Below are 26,629 nucleotides of genomic sequence, written 5' to 3' on the forward strand. Positions count from 1 at the left end.
CACTTCTGGATCGCCTCAACCTTGTTAATTTGGGGCTTAATCACTCCTTGGCCTATCACGTAGCCCAAGTAGCGGGCTTCCGTGAGTCCCAATGCACATTTCTTGGGATTGGCTGTCAATCCGGCTGTTCGAAGCGCGTCCACCACCGCTTGTACCTGTTCCAAGTGGGTCTGCCAATCGGAGCTGTAAATAATGATGTCATCCAGGTACGCTGATGCATACGCCTGGTGGGGTTCCAGCACTAAGTCCATCAACCTCTGGAACGTGGCCGGAGCGCCATGTAACCCAAAAGGCAAGACAACATAGTGGAAGAGACCCTCCGGCGTAACAAAAGCGGTTTTCTCCTTGGCGGACTCCGTTAGTGGCACCTGCCAGTACCCTTTGGTCAGGTCGAGCGTGGTAAAATATCGCGCCTGTCCCAGCCTATCAATCAGCTCATCCACCCGGGGCATGGGGTAGAGATCGAACTTGGATATTTCGTTCAATCTCCTAAAGTCATTGCAGAACCTTAAGGAGCCATCGGGTTTTGGTATTAGGACAATCGGACTAGCCCATTCACTCCGGGATTTTTCGATGACCCCCAGGCGTAACATTGTCTTTACTTCCTCCGATATGGCTTGTCGTCGAGCCTCCGGTACCCGGTATGACTTCAGGCGTACCTTCAGGTGGGGCTCGGTGACAATATCATGTCGTATCAGACTGGTCCTACCGGGCAGCTCGGAGAAGACATCGGGGTTCTGCTGAACCATCCGTCTGGCCTCTCGCCTCTGTTGCTTGGTGAGGGCTTCTCCAATCCTTACTTCCGGTTCGTCCTCTCCGGAGGTCGCTGGAGCCGGATGTGAACGACCCGAAGAGGAGGGAGGTGGGGAAAAAACAGCCATCAGGCTTTCCCGTTCCTGCCAAGGTTTTAATAGGTTGACATGGTATATTTGTTCAGGTTTCCGCCTACCGGGCTGCAATACTTTATAGTTAACCACCCCTACTCTTTCCTTTATCTCGTAGGGGCCTTGCCACTGAGCCAGGAATTTGCTCTCCGCCGTGGGGATCAATACCAACACCCGATCCCCGGGTTTAAAGGTCCGCACGGTGGCTTGTCTATTGTAGCGGCCGCTTTGCGCGGCCTGAGCCTCCTGTAAATGCTCCTTCACAATTGGCATGACCGCGCTTATGCGGTTCTGCATACCCAAAATGTGTTCAATCACACTTTTATGGGGGGTGGGCTCTTGTTCCCATGTTTCCTTTGCCAGGTCCAACAATCCCCGGGGATGTCGCCCGTATAACAATTCAAAAGGCGAAAACCCCGTGGATGCCTGTGGCACCTCTCGTATGGCAAACATCAAATAGGGAAGCATCATATCCCAGTCTTTCCCGTCTTTTGAAATCACCCTTCTTAGCATGGTTTTCAGGGTTTTATTGAAACGCTCGACTAAACCGTCCGTTTGAGGATGATACACAGACGTACGCAACTGCTTGATCTGGAGTAGCCGGCATAGCTCTTTGGTCACTTTAGACATGAATGGGGTCCCCTGATCCGTAAGGATCTCCTTGGGCAATCCCACCCGGCAGAACACAGCAAACAACTCCCGAGCTATAAGCTTTGCTGCAGTATGTCTGAGAGGTATCGCCTCGGGATACCGGGTGGCATAGTCAACGATCACTAGGATGTGTTGGTGCCCTCGAGCGGACTTTACGAGGGGCCCCACCAGATCCATCCCTATCCGTTCAAAAGGGACTTCTATAATGGGTAACGGTACCAACGGACTGCGAAAATGGGTCAGGGGTGCAGTAAGCTGACACTCCGGGCAGGTTTCGCAGAACCGTTTTACCTCCCCAAAGACCCCGGGCCAATAGAACCTTTGCAATATTCGCTCCTGCGTTTTCTTGACCCCTAGGTGGCCACTCATCAGGTGTTTATGAGCCAAGTCGAGGACCCGCCGGCGATGCGGCTGGGGCACCACCAACTGTTCTACCCCTACGCCCCGTATTTCATCTACCCGGTAGAGTAAATCCTGCTTAAGAGCGAAATGGGGGTACCTTACCTGGGCACTGGGCAGCCGTGCCACCCCGTCAACTACTGTCACCCGACTCCGGGCATGTATTAACATAGGGTCCTGGAGTTGGGCTGTCCCAAACGTATCCGGGGGCGCCTCCAACTCCGGGATGGGCTCGACCGTCTCAGCCTCTCCTGCCAATACCTCTAGGGGCGACCTATCGGGTTCACACTCTGTCCCTATCATGGTGACCCCTACGGCAGGTGTCCCGGATTCAGGATTGTAGGGCTCAGGTCCCGGACCGACCAATATCTGAGGGGACTTAGGGGGTCCCTTCCATAAAGTCCAAAAATAGTCCCACCTCATGTTGCACCTGACCGCAAGGTGCTGTGATGGTGACAATCCCCGTGGGATAGTCGCGGCGGTCCCCATGTATGCAAACCACCCCCACGGTGCGTCCTGTGGCCTTTACTTTAGCTCTCAAGGTGGATCGCACAAGGGTCACTAAGCTTCCGGAATCCAACAATCCTGTAACCGGACATCCATTCACCTGTATTTGGCACAAGTGGGGCTCTGTCTCTGGGGAGACCAGGTCAGCGGTACACACCACCTGAGAATACATTGAACCCCGCCGGGTAACCCCACAATCCATGGGCTCCGTGGTGAGTGGACACTGGGCTTCCATATGTCCCACCCGCTGGCACCGCCAACATCTAATGGGGACGGAAACCCCCTTGACGGGTTGTCGTTTAGGGTACAGAACCTTCCGGACCTCAGGAATAGCGGCCGCGGCCTCAGACGGGACGGTAGGGGACTCCTGTACCGTTGTCAGCGGTGGGTCCTTGGCCCTAGGCTTGGAGGGGCCGGACCGACGGGCGGTACGCAAAGTCTCAGTGTCCCGTATCAAGTCCTGCGTAGCCACATGCCGCTCTACCAGGGACACTAATTGGTCCAGGGTACTCGGGTCACCCTGTCCGACCCACCGTTGAACGGTGACGGGTAAAGTGCGCACAAAACGATCCACTACTACCCTTTCCACCATTTGCGCCGGGCTCAGAGTGTCAGGCTGCAACCACTTTTTTACAAGATGCAACAAGTCATAGGCCTGGGAGCGTACGGGTTTGGCTTCCTCATAGAACCACTGATTTACCCGCTGAGCCCGTACATAGGTATTCACCCCCAACCGAGCCAGTATTTCGGCTTTCAGGGTCACATAGTCAATGGCGTCCTCGGCACAGAGGTCCAGGTACGCTTTTTGGGGTTCCCCCGTCAGATAGGGCGACAATACCTTAGCCCACTGCGGGGTCGGCAGCTTTTCCCGCTCGGCCACCCGCTCAAACACCGCCAGGAACGCTTCCACATCATCACCCGGGGTCATCTTTTGCAACGCTTGTCTCACCGCTTTCCGGACGCTGCCGTCGTCACCCGGTCCCGGGGTTGTTGCTGCCGGTCCGGCACGGATCGACTTGGCCAGGAGAACCATCTGTTCTTGGTGCCTTTTTTCCTGCAATTGCAAGGCTTGCTGCTGACGTGCATTGGCCTGCTCCATCTGTTCTTGGTGCCTTTTGTCCTGCACTTGCAAGGATTGCTGCTGACGTGCATTGGCCTGCTCCATCTGTTCTTGGTGCATTTTGACCTGCACTTGCAAGGATTGCTGCTGACGTGCATTGGCCTGATCCAACTGTTCTTGGAGGTTTTTTTCCTGCACTTGCAAGGATTGGAGCAGGTGTGCATTGGTCTGTTGCTGCTGTGCATTAGCCTGAGCCAAATGCTTTAGTATGTCCTCCATGGCGTCGCCGGGTTTGGGCTGTAGTATAGCCGCTTGAATCCAGGACATGCGCAGCTGGGTCACCAGGGATGGATGCTACACCTCACCGGCTGTCATGCCCGCCGATTCTCCACCATATGTGAGGTAGCACGGTCAGCTGCGCAGCAGAAGACACGGGATCCAGGCATTAAGGTTCACAGCACACGGTTTTAATGTCCAAACAAAAGTCCATAACACAATACATGTCCTCTCCAGCAGAAAACTCAGGGAGTTCTGTTCACTCCCTCACACCCGGCACACCTGCCCTCGTTCCTGATTCTATTTAACCCTTCCTTCAGCCTGTAGGGAAACAGCATTAACCCTAGAGTGGATTTACTTTCTATCATGGAGTGAGCACAACCGGGGCGAGACATACCGGCCGTCATAGATAACCCCGGTCACAGTCTCACATCTGCTACATGGCTGTCTGTGTCTGCTGTCAGCGGCCATGTAGCAGAGCTGAATGGCAGATGACATAGTAAAAACGCATCCCTACACATTACACACGCTTGGCAAGTCAATAAATAAAAAAAAAAAAAAAAGGGTGCCCAATGCATACGTCACGGAACCCATGATCTAAAGGATCGCACACAAAATTCATCAATTTAACAGACTACTAACGCACGTGTAACAGCAAATGAACGAACTACGTGCAATCTCATTCAATCGCATATGGAACCTGGGCGTGTCACATCGCATACGAGATCGCACACCTAATTGTAAGGTGTAAAGCAGGCTTAAGAGTCATTCATTGGGTTCTTTAACCTCTTCAGCCCCAGGGCGTTTTCCGTTTTTGCGTTGTTTTTTTTTTGCTCCCCTTCTTCCGAGAGCCATAACTTTTTTATTTTTTTGTCAATCTTGCCATATGAAGGCTTGTTTTTTTCAAGACAAGTTGTACTTTTAAATGAAACCATAAGTTTTACCATATAGTGTACTGGAAAACAGCAAAACAATTCCAAGTATGGAAAAACTGCAAAAAAAGTGTGATCGCACAATAGTTTTTGGGATATTTTATTCCTTGTGTTCACTATATGGTAAAACTGATGCATCATTGTGATGCCTGAGGTCGGTGCAAGTTTGTAGACACCAGCATGTATAGGTTAAATTGTATCTAAGGGGTTAAAAAAAATTCACAAGTTTGTCCAATAAAAGTGGCGCACGTTTTGCGCCATTTTCCAAAACCCGTAGCGTTCTTATTTTTCGGGATCTATGGCTCAGTGATAGCTTATTTTTTGCGTCTCAAGCTGGCATTTCTAATGGTACCATTTTTGAGCAGATGCTACGTTTTGAGCGCCTGTTATTGCATTTTGCGCAAAACTTGCGGCGACCAAAAAAATCTAATTTTGGCGTTTGGAATTTTTTTGACGCTATGCCATTTACTGATCAGCCGAATTGATTTTACAGTTTGATAAATCGGGCATTTTTGAACACGGCGATACCAACTGTGTATATTTTTTAAATTTTTTTAACCCCTTAATTTTCAACGGGGCGAAAGGGGGGTGATTTGAACTTTTATTTCTTTTGGTTTTTTTTTCATTTTTTAAAACTTTTTGTTTCCTTTTTTTTATTTTACCAGTCCCCCTAAGGGGCTATATAGATGAACAATCTGATTGCTCTGCCCTATCTGTAGATCTCAGCTACAGAGCCGAGATCTGCAGATATGTTGCTTTACTCTCTGTGCTGGCACTATGCCGCCACTGAGAGAAAGTGACTCATGTTACCTACAGGCGTCATCACATGACCCTGTTCTACCATGGCAACCACCGAAAGTCATGTGATCACGCACGTGACTTCCGGTGGGGATGGCGGTAAGTGAAAGTAATGGCCGCGCACATATACATCTCGCTGCCAGACTTTGGCAGTGAGATGTAAGGGGTTAAAAGTTGCGGGTGGAATGCGATTCCACTCATAACATGCAGGCACACATGTCAGCTGTTGAAAACAGCTGATATGTGCGCGGATCGCCGCGACCTGCCCACGGCAGGGGGCGGGGGTTAACCTCACACGATCCATGACGTATATATCCGTCATTGATCGTGAAGGGGTAATAAAATAAATAAAAAAAATAATAAAAAATAAAATAAATAAAATAAAAGAAAAATAAAAGAAAAAATATAATAAATATCGCTGAAATAACATAATAATGTGTGGCGATGCACATAATAGCAAGATTTAGGAGAAAAAAAATCAGTTTTGGTAACTGGACGACTTCTTTAAGTCTTGTAGATCCTTTCTCTTTGGCCCCCATGTCCAATCTTTGCTTACATGATACTGGTCTCAGTGCATCATTTTCCTACGAATTTTTTTTAAATGTTCTTTCATATTGTCTTTCAACTGATGTGGATTCACTGCCTGAAGAAGCTGATGAAGCAATACCTCTCTCAGAGATTTGATATTTCCATTTCTAGACTCTACTAGTGTGATGAACCTGAAGATCTCTATGAAGTTTTTTATTTTTAACATCACTGATTCTTTTCATCCAGATATTTGATTTCTCTTCATCTCCTTGTATATTACTTCAATTTCTCCTATTGCCCAGGTGCTGGTGATCTGATTATGTATATTCTCTAATTCTTTATACAGGAGTTCAAGGCTATGTTTGTCGTGATCAATGGTAGCTTGCATAAAGGAACTAGAACAAATGTTACAGATTTTATTCCACTTTCCAGAAAATTCAGTTTCTTTTTTCTCAAAGAATAGATTAATTGGGATTTATAAGCCACTTAGATTCCATATTAAGCTTTTGAAAAATTAGTGTTCCAACGTTTTTTGTTCCATCATATTTTTATACATTGGTGTAGAAGTTCACTTACGCGAGTACCCATATTTTTCTTTACTTCTAGTGGTAGAGTCTCTAACATCTGATATTTCACAAATAAATAAAGACTCAGATTTTTCCAACCAAGATTATTTTTTATCCATAGATAAAAATGTTTTAAAAATTATGCATAGAATTACCTGTAGCACTCAAGGTGTAATTTACCAGGCATGTTGCCCTTATATGTTGGCATGAACTCCCAAAAGTCCCACAGAAGAGCTAGAGAACATGTCCTGTGAATTATAGCAGCCAAGGAAGAGGATTATCTTTGAAAGTTGACAACGATTTCTCTACACTTCAAAGTACACCATCAGTGTAATACTTTAGTGTTAAAAATTAGCAAAATTGATCGAATAATAGTGAGTTCCAGAGGAGTAAATTGGGACGCTTTAGCGAGTAAAGAATCATGTTAGATATACAGTATATTATACCTTGAATGCTATTGTTCCAAATGGTTTAAACAAAAATATTAGCTTTGTCTAGTTTCATAATTTGTCAACTATCCAGTGATCTAATTCTCTTAATAAAATCTTTGTATCTTGTTTGTTTAGTTATATCTGTCATATAGTTTTATTTTTCTTCTATATACTGCAGGCGTGGTATTTATATATTTTATTATGTGATCCAACTTTTCATGAGTTAAGCAGGCTTTACACGCTATGAGATCGCTACAGCGATCTCGTTGGGGTCACGGATTTTGTGACGCACATCCGGCCGCTGTTGCGATCTCGTAGTGTGTGACTCCTAGGAGCGATTTTGGATCGTTGTAAAAACGTCCAAAATCGCTCCTCGTTGACATGGGGGTCCATTCTCAAAAATCGCTGCTGTCGCGTGGGCGAAGTTGTTCCTCGTTCCTGCGGCAGCACACATCGCTACGTGTGACGCCGCAGGAACAAGGAACCTCCCCTTACCTGACACATGCCAGCAATGAGGAAGGAAGGAGGTGGGCGGGATGTTCGTCCTGCTCATCTCCGCCCTTCCGCTTTGATTGGCCGGCCGCTTAGTGACGTCGCTGTGATGCCGAACGTCCCTCCCCACAGCGAGGCCGCCGACCAGGTAAGTGCGTGTGACGCTGCCGTAGCGATAATGTTCGCTGCGGCAGCCATTACAAAATATCGGCATAACGATAGGGAGTGGGTGCTATCACGCTCGCCATCGCTAGCATTGGCTAGCGATGTCGCAGCGTGTAAAGCCCGCTTTAGTTGATCAAAAACCTTTTATCCTTTAATTTGAGATCTACACTGACGAGCAAAAGGGAAACAATCTTTTGAACCTTTGAATTTTAAGATTCAGTATCTCACCATCTGCTACAGCTTTGAACGTAAGGCTACGTTCCTTTTATAAACAAACATCTTGGCTATCTCATACATAAATTTGACTTGCAACAATTTAGCATATGAATAACTATTCAAATTATTGTCATTTCACTACATTATTACAGTTCTGCTCCTGATGGTCGAAAAATATTTTTCTTACTGTATACTGTTCTCACATTCCCTAATAGCTCAGTTTGTTATTAGGTGGATTTCAAACAAAAGGTCATTGATTCAAATCATAGAGCAGCCATGAAGAAGATTTCATTGGAAAAGAGAAACACCATCATGCAGCTCACTGAAATTGCCAAACTGCATCATGTGAATGTCATGACAGTTGGAAAAATGCAAAATGAAATCCACCCATCAATTCAAAAGGTGGATGTTCAGGATAAATATCGCAGTCAACAAGTCAGCTCATCACAAGTCTATCAGTTCTGGTGCAACAAACATGGCAGTGGAGGCAGCTCGTATGCTTCATAATAGTGAGATCACAGATGTCCATGTAAGCACCCAGTGATGCACATTACACACATCTAGAATGGTGGCCCAAACAAAAGGTGAAGAAGCCTCAATTTCAATATTGTTCTAAGAAGCGTCGGCTTGAGTTTGCAAAAAAGTACGAAAAGTGGACTGTAGAAAATTGGAAAGGGGCGATTTGGAGTGATAAGGTGAAAAATAAATATACTAGGCTTTCATGGGTGCAAATGGGTCTTTAAAAATCAATGGAAAAAAATTGAAAATGGATCATGTATTTGAAGGAACTGTCAAGTTTGGTGGAGGAAGCCTGATGATATGGAGTTATTTCACAGCCAAAGGCATTAGATACGTGACCAGGATCAATGGTGGTCTTAATGCTGAGCTGTATGTGAGTATCCTAAAAACAAGTTACTTTGTACACTCTCTTTTCCTTTCCTTTTTTCATTGAAACCTGTACTTTTTTCCTTCCACAAAGGTCTTTATTTCCATATCAGTCTAATTTCTATTTTTACATCCCACTTGTGCTTTCCATTCATCAAATATTCATGTTTTCCATTTTTTCATTTCCTATTCTTACAATTAATGACTTACTGCAGAATCGCAGTAGTTTGAAAACATTTTTAACATTTCCTCTCTGACAGGTGTCACGCAGACCCTGCCCACTACTTGCAGCTCCTCATCATCCACTAGTCTGATTGCCATCAGGCTATTTTAATCTACTTATTTTTACTATATTTTATTGTCATAACTTAATTTGCTTTTTTATATAATAAACCTTTTTATTTATTCACACATACTTTGCCATCTTTACTTAGTTTCCCACCCCTTGTCCGCTACCTCAGGCCTTTAGAGTGCCAGTGTCCACTGTTTTATCGTTCTATGAAGCGACGGCTTGAGTTTGCAAAAAAGTGCGAAAAGTGGTGATTTGGAATGATGAGGTAAAAATCAATAGACTAGGCTATGATGGGTGCAAATGGGTCTGGAATAAACAATAAAAAACATTTGCAAATGGATCAAGAAATTGAAGGAACTGTCAAGTTTGGTGGAGGTAGCCCAACAATATGGGGTTATTTCACAGCTGAAAGCATTGGATATTTGACCAGGATCAATGGTGGTCTTAATGCCGAACTGCATGTGAGTATCCTAAAAACAAGTTACTTTGTACACTTGAGTACTATGGGTATGAAAAGGACAGCATAGCGTTCAAGCATGACAATTTCCCGAACCACACATCGAGATTGGAAAAGAAGCGGTTTAATAATAATGAAGTTGAGGTGCTAAATTGGTCACCACATTTCCCAGACCTCAAACCAATTAAACACTTGAGGGTAGAGTTGAATAAAAAGCTGTATATATACCCAAGTGAGTCGACCAGTAGGCACCAACACGAGGAACATGTTGAAGAGATCTGGGATCAGATATTGGTCGAGACATGCTTGAATCTGATTGAGAGCATGCCGAGAAGGATAATGGCATTGTTGAAACCAAAGGTGGATTTACAAAATAATAACAAAAATAATCAAATTAACATTTAGATTTTTAAGAACAAACAGTAACAATCCAGTTACATGACAAAAATCTGTATAACTAATCATATACTACATATCTGCAAGTCAAATTTACTTATGAGATAGCCAAGATGATTGTCTAAAAAATGAAGGTAGTGTCATGCTCAAAGCTGTTTTGGATGTTGAGCTATGGAGCCTGAAAGTCAAAAGTTCAAACATTGTTATCCATTTGCTAATCACTGTATATCATAATCCAGCCTGCTCCGCTCAGCTATATTAATACTTTTTCTTTAGTCTAGCCTATGGACCAGTCAACATGCAATTCAGCTGTAAATTACTTAGCACACTATACTATAATTGGTAGTGATGGGTGTACTTGGACTGTAAAAGTCTGGATTCACATGGGTTCCCAAGAACCCGAGCATCGACCCTGGGCCCGGAATTCTCAGGGAAATAGGGGAAACAATCCGGATCTGGCCACCCGGGTAATAAAAAAAAAATCAAAGAAAAAAGAAAGAAAATAAGAATAAAGCAAGCGTTTCAAACTTACTGAGTCTTTCCCGCGGCTGTACACTGCTTCCAACTTTGCTCACTTCTGGGTCAGCTCATTAACTTCATGCATTTGCACTACTTCCCCCATCCAATGGCAGTCCCCGTGCCTCTAATTGTTTGCAGTCAGACCTTGTCGCCACTCTGTGTGACAGCGTGTCTGACTGTTTTCAATCAGCGGCGCTGTGTGTGCGTATACATATATTGGTGTAAAAATAAAGAAATAAAGAAATTGGTGTAGTGTCCCCCATATTATGATACTCAGCTATGATAAAGCATACAGCTACAGACTGCAGCCCCCAGACATACGCTCATCTTGGCTGTGTATCCAACTAAGAACAACTGCATGTGGCTTTAAAAAAAAAAATGAAATAAATGAAAAAATTTGCCATGTAGTCCTCCACAATTTTGATGCCCAGCCATGACAAAGCCAACAGCTGGGAGCTAGTATTCTCAGGCCGGGGAGGCCCATGGGTATTGTCCCCTCAGCCTAAAAATACCAGCTTGCAGCCACCCAGGATTGTTACATCCATTAGATGTGACAATCCCAGAACTTTACCTGGCTCATTCCGTGTGCCCTGGTGCAATGTCAATTGGGGTAATAAGGGGTTAATAACAGTCTTAGTCACTGCTCATGACACAGTCAGTGGGGATCTAAACACTCCTTTGCACTTTTGGCTAACAACCTGTTACCACACACATGTTCTAGAGACACACACTTCATAGCAAGTTGTCAAGCAAGGTGCTAGGGTGTGATTACAGAGCGCTCACTGTGTAGTGAGGATTGACTGTTACTGCACCGCCTTGATGACTGGAATCGAGCAGAGGAAGAATATAATTTAATTTTTTTAGTGTAGCCTCTGCTCCAGTAAGCCAGCTGTGCAGGGTTTAAATGCTATTTATCTGCAGATTAACCATAGCATTCCTGGACGTGATAGGTTCCCCTTAAGTTTTTTAATTTACCATGGCTTACAGTTTTCCCTTTTTGACAGGGCAGAAAAAAATCAATAACACATTCAGTGCTTAGAATACTTTTAGACCGGAAACAAGCTGTGGATATAAGGAGCGCAATAGGGTCTTACCAGTGTAAAAGATGGTGACTTTTTAATAGGAAAACTGCTCACCTGGAAAGGTTGTGAGACTCATAACCACTATAGAGACATATAACAGCTGCAGCCGATCCCACGTGCCAAAGGCAGAAGCAAAACAAAAACCGGGATAATTGTGGTATACTCCGCGCTGCTGTACAAAGAATCACTCCAAAAAATAAAAGCAATGATGATGGTTTATTCTACGCGTTTCAAACAGATATCCCCTCTTCTTCCTCAGGAAAATCCCCCGATGATTGAATAGGTGAAATTTCCTGAGGAAGAAGAGGGGATATCTCTTCGAAACATGTAGAATAAACCATCCACATTGCTTTTATTATTTGGAGTGTTTCTGTGTACAGCAGCGCGGAGTATACCACAATTATCCTGTTTTTTGTCTAGAATACTTTTAGACATTTAAAGAAATTGTATCTCAACACAATAAGTATTTATACATATATTTACTATTACCCTCTGTATTTGTATAAATTAAATGATAATTTTAGTACAATATAGTGAAATCAGAATTTAGATTTGAAGTACTACTGTGGAACCTCGGAAATGACTGGAATCTGACATTATAGTTTTTTGTGGAATAAAAATAAACTATGAGATTATTTGAAAATCAGAGAAACAAATCAATTTTTCCTTAAAATGACTAAAAGGTTCTGTATTAAGCCTTACTTGGAAATATTGCTGTTGTCCCTTATCTTCACATGGCACAACATATTGGGAAGTCTTTGAGTGACAAGAACCTTGATTTGATCTACAGAGCTGCAAAGTTTTAGATAGCCAAGGTATAGTCCTGGGGAAAGGCGCTGTTGGCTCCGTTTCTGATAATTCAATATTTCCTAAGGAGAAAATTCAACAAAACTGTGGCTTACATATCAGGTATACTATAATAGACCAGCATTTTTCATCTATAGGTTCTCCAATTGGTCATACTTTAAGGTTCTCTTAGTATTCAAAACATGACCTGTAGGGGGAACTTCAGGACTGGAGTCAAAAAACATTCTACTAGCCATATTATTAATGCTTTGCTCGTGGAATCATTCATTGCCCCCCCCCCCCATTTTCCTATATATTAATTTTCCCATTCAACACTTGTTAAAAATACAAATTTGTCTAATGAAACTCTTTCTCTTATAGGATAACAGGGTGCTTTTCATTTTATATACGATATATATATATATATAAAGCTGAGTGGAGGATACCGGGCACCGCTGATCCCTGTATGGCTGACAAAGCTGTGCTTTCAGGCAGGTGGAGACCTGGGTGCGTGTCCCAAAGCAAAGGCGATACAAGATCCAAAATGAAGAGATGAAAGGTCGCACTCCAAAGGTCGAATAAAATATTTTTCTTTTTATTCCACGATCACATCAGGGGTACAGGTAGTGAGGAAGGATGAGGGTGTGCCACGTCGGACGACAGCCTCCCTCACTACCTGTACCCCTGATGTGATCGTGGAATAAAAAGAAAAATATTTTATTCGACCTTTGGAGTGCGACCTTTCATCTCTTCATTTTGGATCATATATATATATATATATATATATATATCAGTGGAACCTTGGATTGCGAGCATAATTGGTTCCGGGAGTGTGCTCTTAAACTAATTTACTCTTATATCAAAGCGAATTTTCCCATAGGAAATAATTGAAACGCAGACAACTCGCTCCACAACCTAAAAATATTTAGTGTATTTATACAAACTTATTACAGTAATACACGATAATGTACTGCATTCATATAACATTATTACTGTACACTAATACAAAACACTGTACAGTAAAAAACATAAAAACAAATTAAACTGCACTTTAGCTTACAATAGAATTGTTGGTGTGTGAGAGGTACAGTATAAGTAATGTGTTGTATTGGCTAGCAGAAAGAGAGTACAATACTATATCCACAAATACAAATTGATAGACATGCTATATAGTATATACTGTACTGTACAATGGTATACTGTATACAGTACATATGTACAGAAAGTTTGATCGGGTCAGAGCGCGGTGAAAGGACGGAACCAGAAGTGTACACGGTGAGTATTTGCTCTTAGTGCAAATCATTGCTCTTAAACCAAGTTACAAATTTGTAAAAAGCTTTGCTTGTCTTGCAAAACGCTCTCAAACCAAGTTACTCTTAATCCAAGGTTCCACTGTATATATATATATATATATATATATATATAATGCAGAACATGGGCCATAAATTATTATATTTATATATAATAACTTTACGAAATAGTACAATTTCGCTACCATGTCCTGCCATTAGTCAACTGATTGCTGTCTGCACGGCTTCTTTAACCCCTGATGGTTAGTGGTTATCGCTGGAGAAAACATTTGGCTGCTCTATTCTCTGAAGTGGAGAAAGCAACATATAGCAAGTTTATAAATCTTTCTAGACCCAATCACATTATCAGCTGACATGGACAGATCAACACAATTTCATTTTGCAGTTCGTAAACCATTGACTTCAACTTTATATTTGTTTTCAACAATAATAACCCTTTCAAATGATAGGGTATTTATAATAGGTAAAAGTCTTTTTGACAAAGGCATAAATATAATGGATATATCGGATGGAAAAATCGAGTTCAAAATCGATTATGATATAAAAATATACATATAGCTTTATTGAATCACAATTTTTTTTACTAAAAAGTGATATAAACAATATATGGAGGTACAGAAAATGAATCATGTGACATGGATACAAAATATAAGGCGAATTGAAGCAGGTAGCAAAAAACAGGCAATTATTACATATTAAATATGATATCAATGCTGCTAACAATTCAATTGATCCTAATGTTGCCAAAAAACTCAAAAGGATCGCCTATATCTTAAGGATGAAGAAAAACAGCAAGGATACGGTAATACAAGCATCAACATTTTTTCCTGCTTACCCATAATGTTCCCTGTACTGGTCAGTGAGTTACCGACCCCAACGCACATTTTGCATTCCACTTGGACCAATATTAGTCCATGTGCCACCTCCCATAAGCAATTATTTTCTGAGCCCTAATCGGACCGAGAAAACAGTCGCAGCATGCTGTGAATGGAACACGATCCTGTTCTACTTGCACCCATTCAAGTCTATGGGGCGAGAGAAACATTGCACCGCTCTCGCATTACACCGTTGTAACACAAGAGCAGTACGAGAATCGCAATTGCTGGCTACTGAGGATAGAGGGAGATAAATCCCTCTCTCCCCTCCGCAGCACCAGCCCTCCCCGCCGCAGTGCCGGCCCTCCCCTCCACAGTGCTGGCCCGTGCCCCACAGCTGTGGTCTGATCGCACGATCGGACCACAGTCGCAATGACCCTTGCATGACACTCTACTCCCGTTGTGTAGCATCATGCGAGGATCGCACATAACCCCGTATGGCCCTGGCCTAATCTTCAGTCTTCCCAAGACCTTCTTCTCTTCTCATCCATCCGCCTCCCAGACTTCTCCTGAGTATCCCCTGTCCTCTGAAATTCTGTGCCTCAAAAATCAGATTATCTACTACACTTGCAAGCTTTAAGCGGAACTTGAAAACCATCTCTTCAAAAATACCTACAGTCTGCAATGACCCCGCTGCCTCCTCACCACTGCCAGAGCTTCTGCCTCATGACCACTGGAGCTGCCTCAACCCCCACCACACCTACTGTCTCCTCCCCATATCCTATAGAATGTAAGCCTGCAAGAGCAGGGCCCTCTCCCCTTTGTATCAGTTTGTCTACTGTAACTTATATCTTTATTTTGTATGTAAACCCTTGTCATGTATTGCACCATGGAAAAAAATTATGCTTTATAACTAAATATTATATAATAATAATAATAATCAACAAACTACAGCCTCATAGAAAATAAAGTACACAATTGATTTTCTAATTTTGTGCTATAGACTGTCCCTTTTTCTCTGTATGATATGTATCATCACGACTTGGTACATTGTCCATCATTGATCATTTAAGTCTACTCAAGTGTGAAAAGGAAGTGCTAGTACTATATAGGATCGCTGTACAGAGTACATAAAGCACCATGTCTGAGATTTCTCCATCATCGATTGCTGCAGACTGCAGTATTCAAACATTACAGCTAGTAATTATAAAAGCCTTCAGCATTACATCAGCCTGAAAGACAACCAAAGAAAAGATATCAGACTTTGTGTGGGTTTTGTTGAAAACAGAAAAGACAGGCATTTGTTTAATGTAAGCGAATGTCATGTCTAGAATTATTTCTAGGAATGTTGAATAAATCAACGTTCTTTCATATCCGTGCATACCACATGAAATATTAGTAGTCCAGAAACTGTCTAGAATTCTCACTTGTCTGAATCCTTCAAAACAGCTTTAATTTTATTATTGTGGAATAGTTCAGTAAAAAAAACTATTTTAGTTTTGTGATTGCTCCACTAGTGCCAGGATAGCAGAATTTTACAGTAAGTCCCATCATTACCTGGATTGTTATGAGCAAAATGTCTAGTGCTGTTGGTTCTTCAGGAGTCGATAGGGATTTCCTCTGGCTTTGTAACTTTGAAATTTGCATCCATTTACCATTAAAAAATGAATATAGTGTTTCAACTTCTCGAATTGTGACTATTAATACATTGCCATGTCTATCCTTTATGGGCTCATAATATACCCGTCCTAGGTTGTGGGTGCCAAGTAAATTCTAGGGAAAAAAATGACAAATTCAGACATGATGTTAACCGATAAATATGCATGTATAAAAATAAGATTGTTTTGTATCTCAGTGGAATATTGTTTATATGTTTAATAGTAATATATTATTTATGCACATGCTTTTTTAGATCTTTTTCTTGTAATATCTATTTTATCAGACATTAGTACAAATAAAACAATTAATATTCTATATAGACAACCCCAGGGGACATGCAAAGAGGTGAGGAGTTCAATTGACAAACAAGAAAATAAGACAGTTATGAAATGAGTTTTTTGCACCCTTTAAGAGCCATTAAAGGGATGGTTCACTACTCTGCAATAGTGGCCACATCCCTGTAAAACTGTTAGGAAAGACTTTTTCTAAATACCTTGTTCGGCCAATTCTGCTTCTGAGCGGTGCTATTGGGGTCCGCTCATCCCCATGAAGTGACCCCCTCAAGCTCCGTGATCTGTGAGATCCGGTGAAGTCATGTCAACTTCTAGTTGACCTGACATTACTGAGTCCGGCCCCAGTCTTCCTGGTCGACTGGGCTTTGGGTGGAGTTTCACTGCTCATCACAGTCCAGCGTCACAACGCAGCATGTCGTGCGCTCTATCCTTTGCTGCAGAGCACCACAAGCAGGAGCGATGCTGGGCTGTGACGCTGGGCTGTGACGAAACACTGCCCACTGCCCAGTCACTCAGGAAGACTAGGGCCGGCCTCGGCGATGTCAGGTCAACTGGAAGTTGACGTGACATCACCGGATCTCAGAGATCACGGAGCCCCGGGGGTCATATCATGGGGATGAGCACACTGCAATAGCGCACTGCTCACAGGTATTATTGGCAACACAAGGTACTGAGAAAAAGCCTTGCCGATCATTTTTACAAAGATGTAGCCACTACTGCAGTCGTGAACTACCTCTTTAAAACAAATAAGTTCTACAGAATCAATCCTTTACATAGTTACATCAACTCACAAAATACAGTAATTAAAAAAACGACAACAAAAAAAATGATATCCTTAAAAGTAATGTACAAAGAAGAAAAGGCTGTTTTATTCCAGAAACACTTTGTGCAGATTTTATTAAGTGCCAATGTAAGGGGATGTCAAACAACAGCTTCTCGTATTCCAAACAAACGTTGCCACCTACTGGTTAAACAGATCCACGTGGACCTAAAGCATGATGAGTGTGTTTCCTCAAGGGAATCATTTGAAGGGATACCCTGTCAGATGACAGCTGTGGTCCAGTGACAAAATATAAAAGGTCAGGAAACCAAAGAAGGGGAGGAGTTGGCGACAAGACTTGCACACAGCAGAGCAGGCCCATATTCATTGCACATGGAATCACCTCATAGCAAACAGAACTTGTCTAGGGGGCTTGATTCCAAGGGAAGGCTATGGAGGAACTGCATCGACACTATGGCATCTACAAGTCTCAGACTACACCTTGCCATCGTCAAAGCAATGGAGCCTGTGAATGCGTCATTAGGACGTTGTTGCAGATGGTAAGAACCCTGAAGGAGAATTGGAAAATGAGGAATCCTGAGTTTGTCTCAGATCTAGTCTGGGTTTACAACAACAACAATAACACTACCATTGGATACAAATCCTATATGCTGTTGTATCATCAAAGAGGTCGAGAGATCACTGAGCTGAAATTCGAAAAGGATTACATCAATGTCAGTACTAATAACTGGGTGTGAGAACATTGCTATGTACTACAGACACTATGATGTCTGGTGGAGCAGACATTTTAGGGTTTAGATATTCTGCATGTCACTACAGTGCAAGATGAGCCTCTTCAACCAAAAGATCGGGTGTTTTTCCAAGTTAAGTGCCTTAAAGACAAACTGAACTACTGGTAGGAGGTCACTCCCCATTGAGTGACAAGAATAATTCACCCTGACAATCCAGTATATGAGGCTTGACCTGAAGGAAAGGAGGAGACACCTGGCCGGTTATTGCATCATAACATGCTATGACCCTGCATATCTGAGGAGGAAGCAAATGTCTGAGCCCTCAAAGCAGTCGAGAAAGGCTGCAGCCATAAAGACTGCTGAGAGTGATGATGAATGATTTGCGGTACCAAATGAACCACAGGAAGTCGAGTCCTTTCTTCTAGTTGAGCCAGAAAGTATACCTGAATCAATGAAGAGTCTCTAAAGAACGACCCTGGAAAAAATTCATAGAACTTAGCATGTCAATGTTGGTATCTCCCACAAGATATATGCAGGATGAGTTCATATGGCAGAACATTGGGCAGAAGGTTTGAGAATGTGTTCAACTGCTGGCAACATTAGGACCTCCACCAAACAACAACAAACCCCTTGACAGAGGATTGGCACATTAAAATTAAGGCAGAATGTATTGGGATTGCAAACAACAGCTGCTTGTATTCAAACAAATGGCATCACCTGCTGGTTAGCTAGAACCAACTAAGGGTATGTGCGCACGTGTGCGTATTGCATGCAGTTACGCTGCGTTCTGCACCGCAGCGTAACTGCATGCGTCCTGCGTCCCCTGCACAATCTATGAAGATTGTGCAGGAGCCGTGCGCACGTGGCATATTAGAACGCAGCGATTTGGCTGCTGCCCGAATCGCTGCGTTCTAAGAAGTGACATGTCACTTCTTTCGTGCGGTTTGCATGCTGTCTAAAGGGAGAGGCAGCATGCAGAGCGCACGTTCTCTGCCGGCACCATGCGCTTCAGAACGGAGCTTTTCAGCTGCGCTCTGAAGCGCACCTTTTCGGCGCGGTGCAGAGCGCACACGTGCGCACATAGCCTAAGGCATGATCAGTGCATTTCCTTGAGGAAAAAATATGGAGGATACACCGGGTCATGTGATAGCTGTGCCGCAGTTGCAAAATATAAAAAGTTTGGATGCCAGAGAAAGGGGAGTTGGCACCAAGGCTTGAAAAGAAGCAAACATATGCACAGCAGAGCTACCCGTGTTCACTGCAGCAAAGTCACCTGAGGGTGAGCAGAACCTGATGAGAACCTGAGCCATACTGACTAAAGGAGGAGCCCAAAGACCAAATATCTAATACCCATTCCAGAGAGACTAGACTTCGCCAGTCAAGAACCGAAGCCTAAATACTAATCACCATACTAGGAAAAGAGCAGACTCCGCAGTTCAAGCACCGAATCCTGAAGACTGCAGACCAGAGTTCGATAGCAGAACATTGGCATTAGCATATAAGCTGAGTAGTGCAGGGAATTGCTTCTTGCATAGCATACAATATTAAGAAAGGAAGGCTATCTTTAGCGGTTGGGCTGGTGCCATAGTATAGTATATTGCATACATACTGTATAAAAAAAATTGTTAACTTCCTTGACTGGGTAAGGGGAATACAGTCAGACACTGATGCTTCCCTGTCAAAAGTGACTGGAATTATATTAATGTTGGAGGAATCTTCTGCTTAAAGTCTTTAGTTACTGCACAATATTTTCCAAATCATCAACTGTGTATTTATTTGTCAATTTTATTACATTCGTTAAAAATGCTGGAAGAGACATTAAGCGCAAATGGGTCTTATCCTAAAACGCTGTCAGCAAAGGTGCTCTAATGGCGTAAATACGGCTGCAGCAGAACCCACATGAAGATGCAGTCCAAATTTGGAGAGAAAAGGGTTAATAGACTGTGCTGTCGTAGAAAAGAGGATCCACATAGAATGAATGATTTTATTTGTCTACACGTTTCAAAGCCTTTTGGCTTCTTCCTCTGGACAAATCATATATCTATGATATATATATATATATATATATATATATATATATATATATATATATATATATATATATATATACCCGATATTAATTTGGGGTTGATGCTCAGGTCTCACAGTTATGTAAAAATGTGCATTATATTTATCATTCTGTCAGGACACTGAGAAAATAACTCCTATAACTGTAGGTTTGCAAACCCCAATATTTATAACTTATGTTGGCTCCAAAAAACTTATGATCCTGCTTCGATCAGAGGACGCTTGGGCCTGGGAAGTGTAATTGAATAAACAAATTTTAGTTTTGTTGTCCTTTCCCAAGCATTTATTTGCTGTAATTACCTGTCCACATCAGGAGGCCTCAGCTCTCCTTCTCTCTTCCCCAACAATTAATCCCATATGTTCAATGTGGAGTTGGATACTGTATTTCCAATATCCACAGATGTCTAATGCATTTTATAATTTCTCTATGACACATGGCCAGTGATTAGTTAGATTAGAAGTCGACAATAGCAAAGTAATGTCCCACCTCCCCTACATATTATACACTTATACTCTTTTAATGCCTTTCAGGTTGCACTAAAGGGTATTTAACATGGTTTAACTGAATAAATAAATAATTAAAAAAAAACAAAGTGGGGTCCGCCCTAATTTTTAGTTACTGACATCACCTCTTGTGTGACATTCCGGGCCTTGCGTTGCTTCTGTATGACTAGGCGAGAGCGGTGATGAGCGGTAATATTACTGACGTCATCACCGCTTGTCACAGTCACTCATTATTGCAGAGTGCAACCTGACAGGAGTGACCTCTGAAGCGTCTTTCTCAGAACGAGGCTCCAAATGTTGTACTACAGAATCAGTTGATGTTGACGGAATGCCATGGACTACTTCACAGCTGCGGGGATTTTTTTTATTTCTTTTTACACCTTTTAGGTTTCCATTTGTGGACTACATTGGATTTGGTGGGCCACTTCAGATCCGCATGGTTTTTGTTTTTCTTTAATAAATTGGTGAACCATGTCTAGAGGCAGGGTGTGTTTGTTAAATTAAAATATTTTTGCGTGTTTTTGTTTTCATTTAACTTACAGGGTTAGTAATGGGGGTGTCTGATAGACACAAAGTTTGACATCAACCCCAACTACCATTATCCGATGAACAGCCAAGGCAAAGAGCCACGATTGGTGCAGCTAATGTGATAACATAAAAGCAAAAAAGAGATTGTCAGCTCACCAATCAGCTGTTCCACCGGTCTCTGTAGCGGTGCTGTGCATGGAAAGGCTAGGCAGCCTTGGAATCCGATAAAAGGAAGGAAAAATCCAGTGCAGACCTCAGAAGATTAAAAAGTCCATATCTATTGATAATCCATTAAAAAGTGAAAATCCGGGGGAGTGACATGGCCATGGTGGAGACAAGACGCATGTGTGCACCGCTCCTGACCCGAGCCAAAAACAAACGGAGAAACGGAGCAGTATATACAATCAAAACCAGTCCATGGGAGTCAGGAAGAGGCAGAGATCAAAAGCAGCACCCGTGAGACCGCCCGCCGCGACAACGGGAGACATAACCAGATACCTGACAGGCCCCAGTCAGGCAGGCATGGCGGACTGTGCAGCAGCTTCAGAGGCCACCCACCCATGCATGTCCCTGAGGAGTGCTGCAGACAGGCAGGGGATAGAAGCGATGCTCAGCACAGCCCCGTGGGCCTCCGGTGGAGTGAATCAGGAGCTGCAGGGACCTCCAATGGGCGGTGAGTCAGTGCCCATGTGGAGGGAAGATGGCGCCGCGAGTGCAGAGGAGATGCTGTTGATGACACAAAGGTCACCACATGAACTTGAGTCTCTGTAAGGGAAGGAGAAGGAGTTAATTGTTTCGTGCAGCGGCGGCATACTCATGGGGCTTCCCTTTTCGTCCGAGAGTATACCGAGAGGGCCGGATGCATATGCTTACCCATCTCAGAGGTCTTCATGACTTTACGGCAGCATTGAATCTCCCGCGGGTCCAGATAACAGTGTGGCCGGAGCTACCATCGGGTCTGCAAGCAAAATGTCCGAATCACCCGCAACCACAATGGCGCAGAGACCCAAGGAGAAGGATGAGACGAGAGGAAATGGAGCAGTAGTGAATGAGGCTCTGAGCGAGTGGACTTTATCACGGTTATACTGGTAAAATTTATTGCTGACAGTCGGGCTGCGGAGGCCGGTCACACGCGTCTCAAGACAACCCAGTTATGCATATTTTCTAAGGGTTAGAGGCAGTTGCCTCTGATTAAGGACCCCACTGTGACCGGCTTCTGTGAGCACAAACCTGGGAGTAACACAGTGGAGTGGAGGAGCAAGTGGAGAGGGACCGTCGCTCCCTCATAATAAAGAAGACATATAAATATATGCATTGATAACATGATCCGCAAAGGAAGACCAACAGCAAATCCTGGTACCATTATATAGTTTTGACACCTGTATGGGGCATCGGTTCAAATGCTCGCAATAATATTTTGTTAAGTTTACATATATTGAAAGTTCTTGGCTCGGGGCGAGATTCTCCCCTTGGAAAGCACAACCCCTATAGAGGGTTCTATTCCTCACGTTGCGAGGATTAGTTAAAATTATCGCCCTCCTTTCTCGTGGCTGAGGGTGAGGAAGACAAGAATTTGAAGTTTTCTTTGTTCTCCTCTGACCCACCCTTAGAGGAAAGTCAGGGAGATATAGGTGGACTCAAAGTACTGACTTCTTGACTTTCTTGTATTCTTTTTTCTTCTTTACTACTTTCATCTTTCTCCTAAAGGAACTCTAGTCTTCTCCCCACTTATAACCATAACCTTTTATTCCTCCTCATTTCCCTCTTCCCTGTGTTAATCCCCTAATACCAGGAGTGTTCTTTACCTAAGGAGATAGTGCTGCCCTGGGATAGAATGCCGGGGCTCAAAACAGGCTCACTGAATGTTAGGGGGTTCAACGTGCCCCAAAATAGATCACATATCCTTTATGAGATGCACAAAGAGTTCAAATTTTTATCATGCAGGAAACGCATTTTAAAACTGGCCACATACCAAATCTACACAACAGATACTTTGCACATTGGCTCCACAGCACGAACAATGAATCAAGATCAAAAGGGGTCTCAATTGCAATACACAAAAACCTGGTCCACACGGTTTTAGACTCTAAAGGCCCTGTCACACACAGAGATAAATCTGCGGCAGATCTGTGGTTGCAGTGAAATTGTGGACAATCAGTGCCAGGTTTGTGGCTGTGTACAAATGGAACAATATGTCCATGATTTCACTGCAACCACAGATCTGCCAAAGATTTATCTCTGTGTGTAACGGGGCCTTACGACAGATGAGACAGGCAGATATGCTTTGCTAAAAGTTAAAATAGGTTCAATGGTCTACACGATCGCGGGTTGGTACAGACCAAATATTAACCAAACTAACGCATGCTGCTCTTTTTTAAAGGATTTATCAGAATTCGCGGAGGGGGAGGTGCTGGTGGGAGGAGACTTTAACTTTGCACTGAATCCCACAATGGACATGTCAACGGGGAGGAGTGCCATACCTCAGAGACGCTTGAGTGCCCTGAAACGTAAGTTAGCCAATCTCCACATGGTTGTTGTGTGGAGAATCATGCACCCCACAAATAAAGATTATACATTTTTCTCTAATCCCCACCAGACTTACAGTCGCATTGACTTTATTCTGGTCAGCCAAAGAGTTATTTTGTGGCACCCGGTTGCGGCTATAGGGAATGCGGTCTTGTCTGATCATGCCCCAGTGTTCCTGGATATCTCCCCACCGGACTACCCAAACAGGGCGTGGACGTGGCGGCTCAACGATTCCTTATTGAGAGATGAAACATGCGTAACAGACCTAAGGGAGACAATGGACGTCTTCATGTCCACCCACGCGACGAACATTAGACACCTCTACCGTTTCAGTGGGAGGCATTTAAATCTGTAATAAGAAGAATCCTAATTAAACACGGGACGAGGATCAAAAAAGAGAGAACACAGGAGGTGGCCCAACTTCTCTGAATGATTAATTCACTAGAGACAACACACAAAACTAATCCCTCTTCGGATATTCTAGCCAATCTCACAACAACAAGAGACAAATTAAGAAAGCTACTGGATTGTAGACTTCTTAGGTTTCAAAATCAATTCAAAAGGCTATTATATAATCACTCGGACAAAAGCGGGCGACAACTCACGCGGCTATTACATCCACGTAATCAAGCTTCGCACGTTACTAAAATAAAGACTCAGGGAAACTCAGACACGCAAGACCCCGCAACAACTTTAAATCACTTTAAAGAATACTATACAGAACTATACAACATACGGGGTAAATTCTCAGATATGGCCCCGGGGGAATTACAGACCCGAATTGAGTCATACATTACAGAAACAGTCCTGGCTGGGTGGGAAGAGGCCCCCCTCCCCGGATACATCCACCCCATTCGAACAGTTATTCCTGCAGAGTTCGCCTCCGACACACCAGATCTCCCTCATCTGCGATATGATGAACAGGAACCTCTATTCTGAAGACCCCAGCTACATTGGAAGATGGGAATCGGAATTAGGTTTCAGCCTTACTGAGGATGAAAATGAAAGCCGTATGTGTTCTCCTACAAGATCTCAGTAGCATGCAATGCCCAGGAAAAGAGCTTTAAGCTACTGGCAAGATGATATCAATTCCCGTTCAACCTCCATAGAGCCTTCCCTATGGTCCCGGAGGAGTGTTGGCGCTGTGGCTCAGAGAAAGGTACGCTGCCACACATTTGGTGGGGATGTAACAAACTATCCAACTTTTGGACTCAGGTGTTTGCGACCTACAACCAAATGGCAGGAGAAAGCGTAACTCCTTCCATTAAGATCGCCCTTCTGTCTATTTTACCCGGTTCACCGGGATGCCAAAAGAAGCGCCTGTTGCGGTTCTTTTTGATTGCGGCCAGAGCAGTCATTCCACGACACTGGAGGACAACAGTGACCTCCGGAATAGGGGAATGGCTGACAGAGCTAACGCATCTTTGTCACATGGAGGAACTCTCCTCTTGTATATTGGGCACAAATGAGAAGTTTACCAAACTATGGCAGCCGTGGATACTGTTCAAGGAGTCCCCTGCAGTTAGGAGTTTGTTCTAGTGACAGTGCACAAACAACCCCCCTCTTACCTCTCTCCCGCAATCCCTTGTATAAGTCCCCTCCTTCTCCCCTCTTTCTATTCTGCTATCTACTCACTCTATATCTTGACCACTTTTCTAGTAAGGTTCTTCATAAAGACAGGCGGGTCTAGCCCTTGGAAAGTAAAAGGTGACAAACAGCAACCTATGAATATGTAATAGTCACAGATAACCTATCAAAACAAGGGTGGAAGTATATTCTTGTCAGTAATGTATTATGTAGATTGTATAAACACTAAAGCTGGTGTCACACATAACGACGACGACAACGACGTCGCTGCTACGTCACCATTTTCTGTGACGTTGCAGCGACGTCCCGTCGCTGTCGCTGTGTGTGACATCCAGCAACGACCTGGCCCTGCTGTGAGGTCGCCAGTCGTTGCTGAATGTCCAGCTTCATTTTTTGGTCGTCACTCTCCCGCTGTGACACACACATCGCTGTGTGTGACAGCGAGAGAGCGACGAAATGAAGCGATCAGGAGCCGGCACTGGCAGCTGCGGTAAGCTGTAACCAGCGTAAACATCGGGTAACCAAGGGAAGACCTTTCCCTGGTTACCCGATGTTTACGCTGGTTACCAGCCTCCGCTCTTGCTGCCAGCGCCGGCTCCTGCACTGTGACATGTGGCTGCAGTATGCATCGGGTAATTAACCCGATGCATACTGTAGCAAGGAGAGCAAGGAGCCAGCGCTAAGCAGTGCGCGCGGCTCCCTGCTCTCTGAACTGTGACATGTAGCTGCAGCACACATCGGGTTAATTAACCTGATGTGTGCTGCAGGAGAGCAAGGAGCCAGCGCTAAGCGCGGCTCCCTGCTCTCTGAACATGTAGCACAGCGACCTTATGATCGCTGCTTCTGCTGTGTTTGACAGCTAAGCAGCGATCATAACAGCGACTTACAAGGTCGCTGTTACGTCACCGAAAATGGTGACGTAACAGCGACGTCGTTGTCGCTGTCGTTTAGTGTGACACCAGCTTAAGGGTAGTAGCCCACGTACGGAACTTGCAGTGGCTAATATTCTCTTATTTTTCCTCTGTATGCTTGTTATGTTTAATCTGTTTATTTTATGGAAATCTTTAATAAAAACTGATTGGTTAAAAAAAAAAAGTGAAAATCCAGTATACAGTAATAGATGTCACTGAAATTGGTTTTATAGCAGTAGCATGGGACAACGAGTTTCAACTAAACGTCTTAATCATGATTAAGACGTTTAGTCGAAACATGTAGTCCCATGCTACTGCTGTAAAAACAATTTCAGTGACATCTATTGCTGTATACCGGATTTTCACTTTTAAATGGATTATCAATTAATATGGAATTTTTAATCCTCTGAGGTCTGCACTGGATTTTTCTTTCCTTTTATCTAATGTGATACACCACTTCTGGGTTGGTTGTGGCCTGGTATTTTTAGGCTGAGAAGGGCCCAAAAACTATGGAGCTTTGCATCATGATAATATCAGCCCATACTTGTCTGCTCTACCTTTGCTGATTGTCAAAAATAGGTGGTACCTCATGTAG

At 43.5% G+C, this 26,629-nt stretch overlaps 1 protein-coding gene across 1 annotated transcript in view; it reads right to left on the reverse strand.

Moving 5' to 3' along the window:
* Positions 1 to 26,629, reverse strand: part of ANKFN1 (ankyrin repeat and fibronectin type III domain containing 1) — a 985,620-nt gene that overhangs the window by 222,662 nt on the left and 736,329 nt on the right. The window contains exons 13-14 of the mRNA XM_075347517.1: positions 16,005 to 16,220; positions 12,239 to 12,405 (exon numbers count right to left, since the gene is read on the reverse strand). Coding sequence (XP_075203632.1) covers positions 12,239 to 12,405; positions 16,005 to 16,220 — 383 coding nt within the window. The remainder of the gene's footprint in view (positions 1 to 12,238; positions 12,406 to 16,004; positions 16,221 to 26,629) is intronic.

Source organism: Anomaloglossus baeobatrachus, chromosome 5 (assembly GCF_048569485.1).
Source record: "Anomaloglossus baeobatrachus isolate aAnoBae1 chromosome 5, aAnoBae1.hap1, whole genome shotgun sequence".
Lineage (NCBI taxonomy): Eukaryota > Metazoa > Chordata > Amphibia > Anura > Aromobatidae > Anomaloglossus > Anomaloglossus baeobatrachus.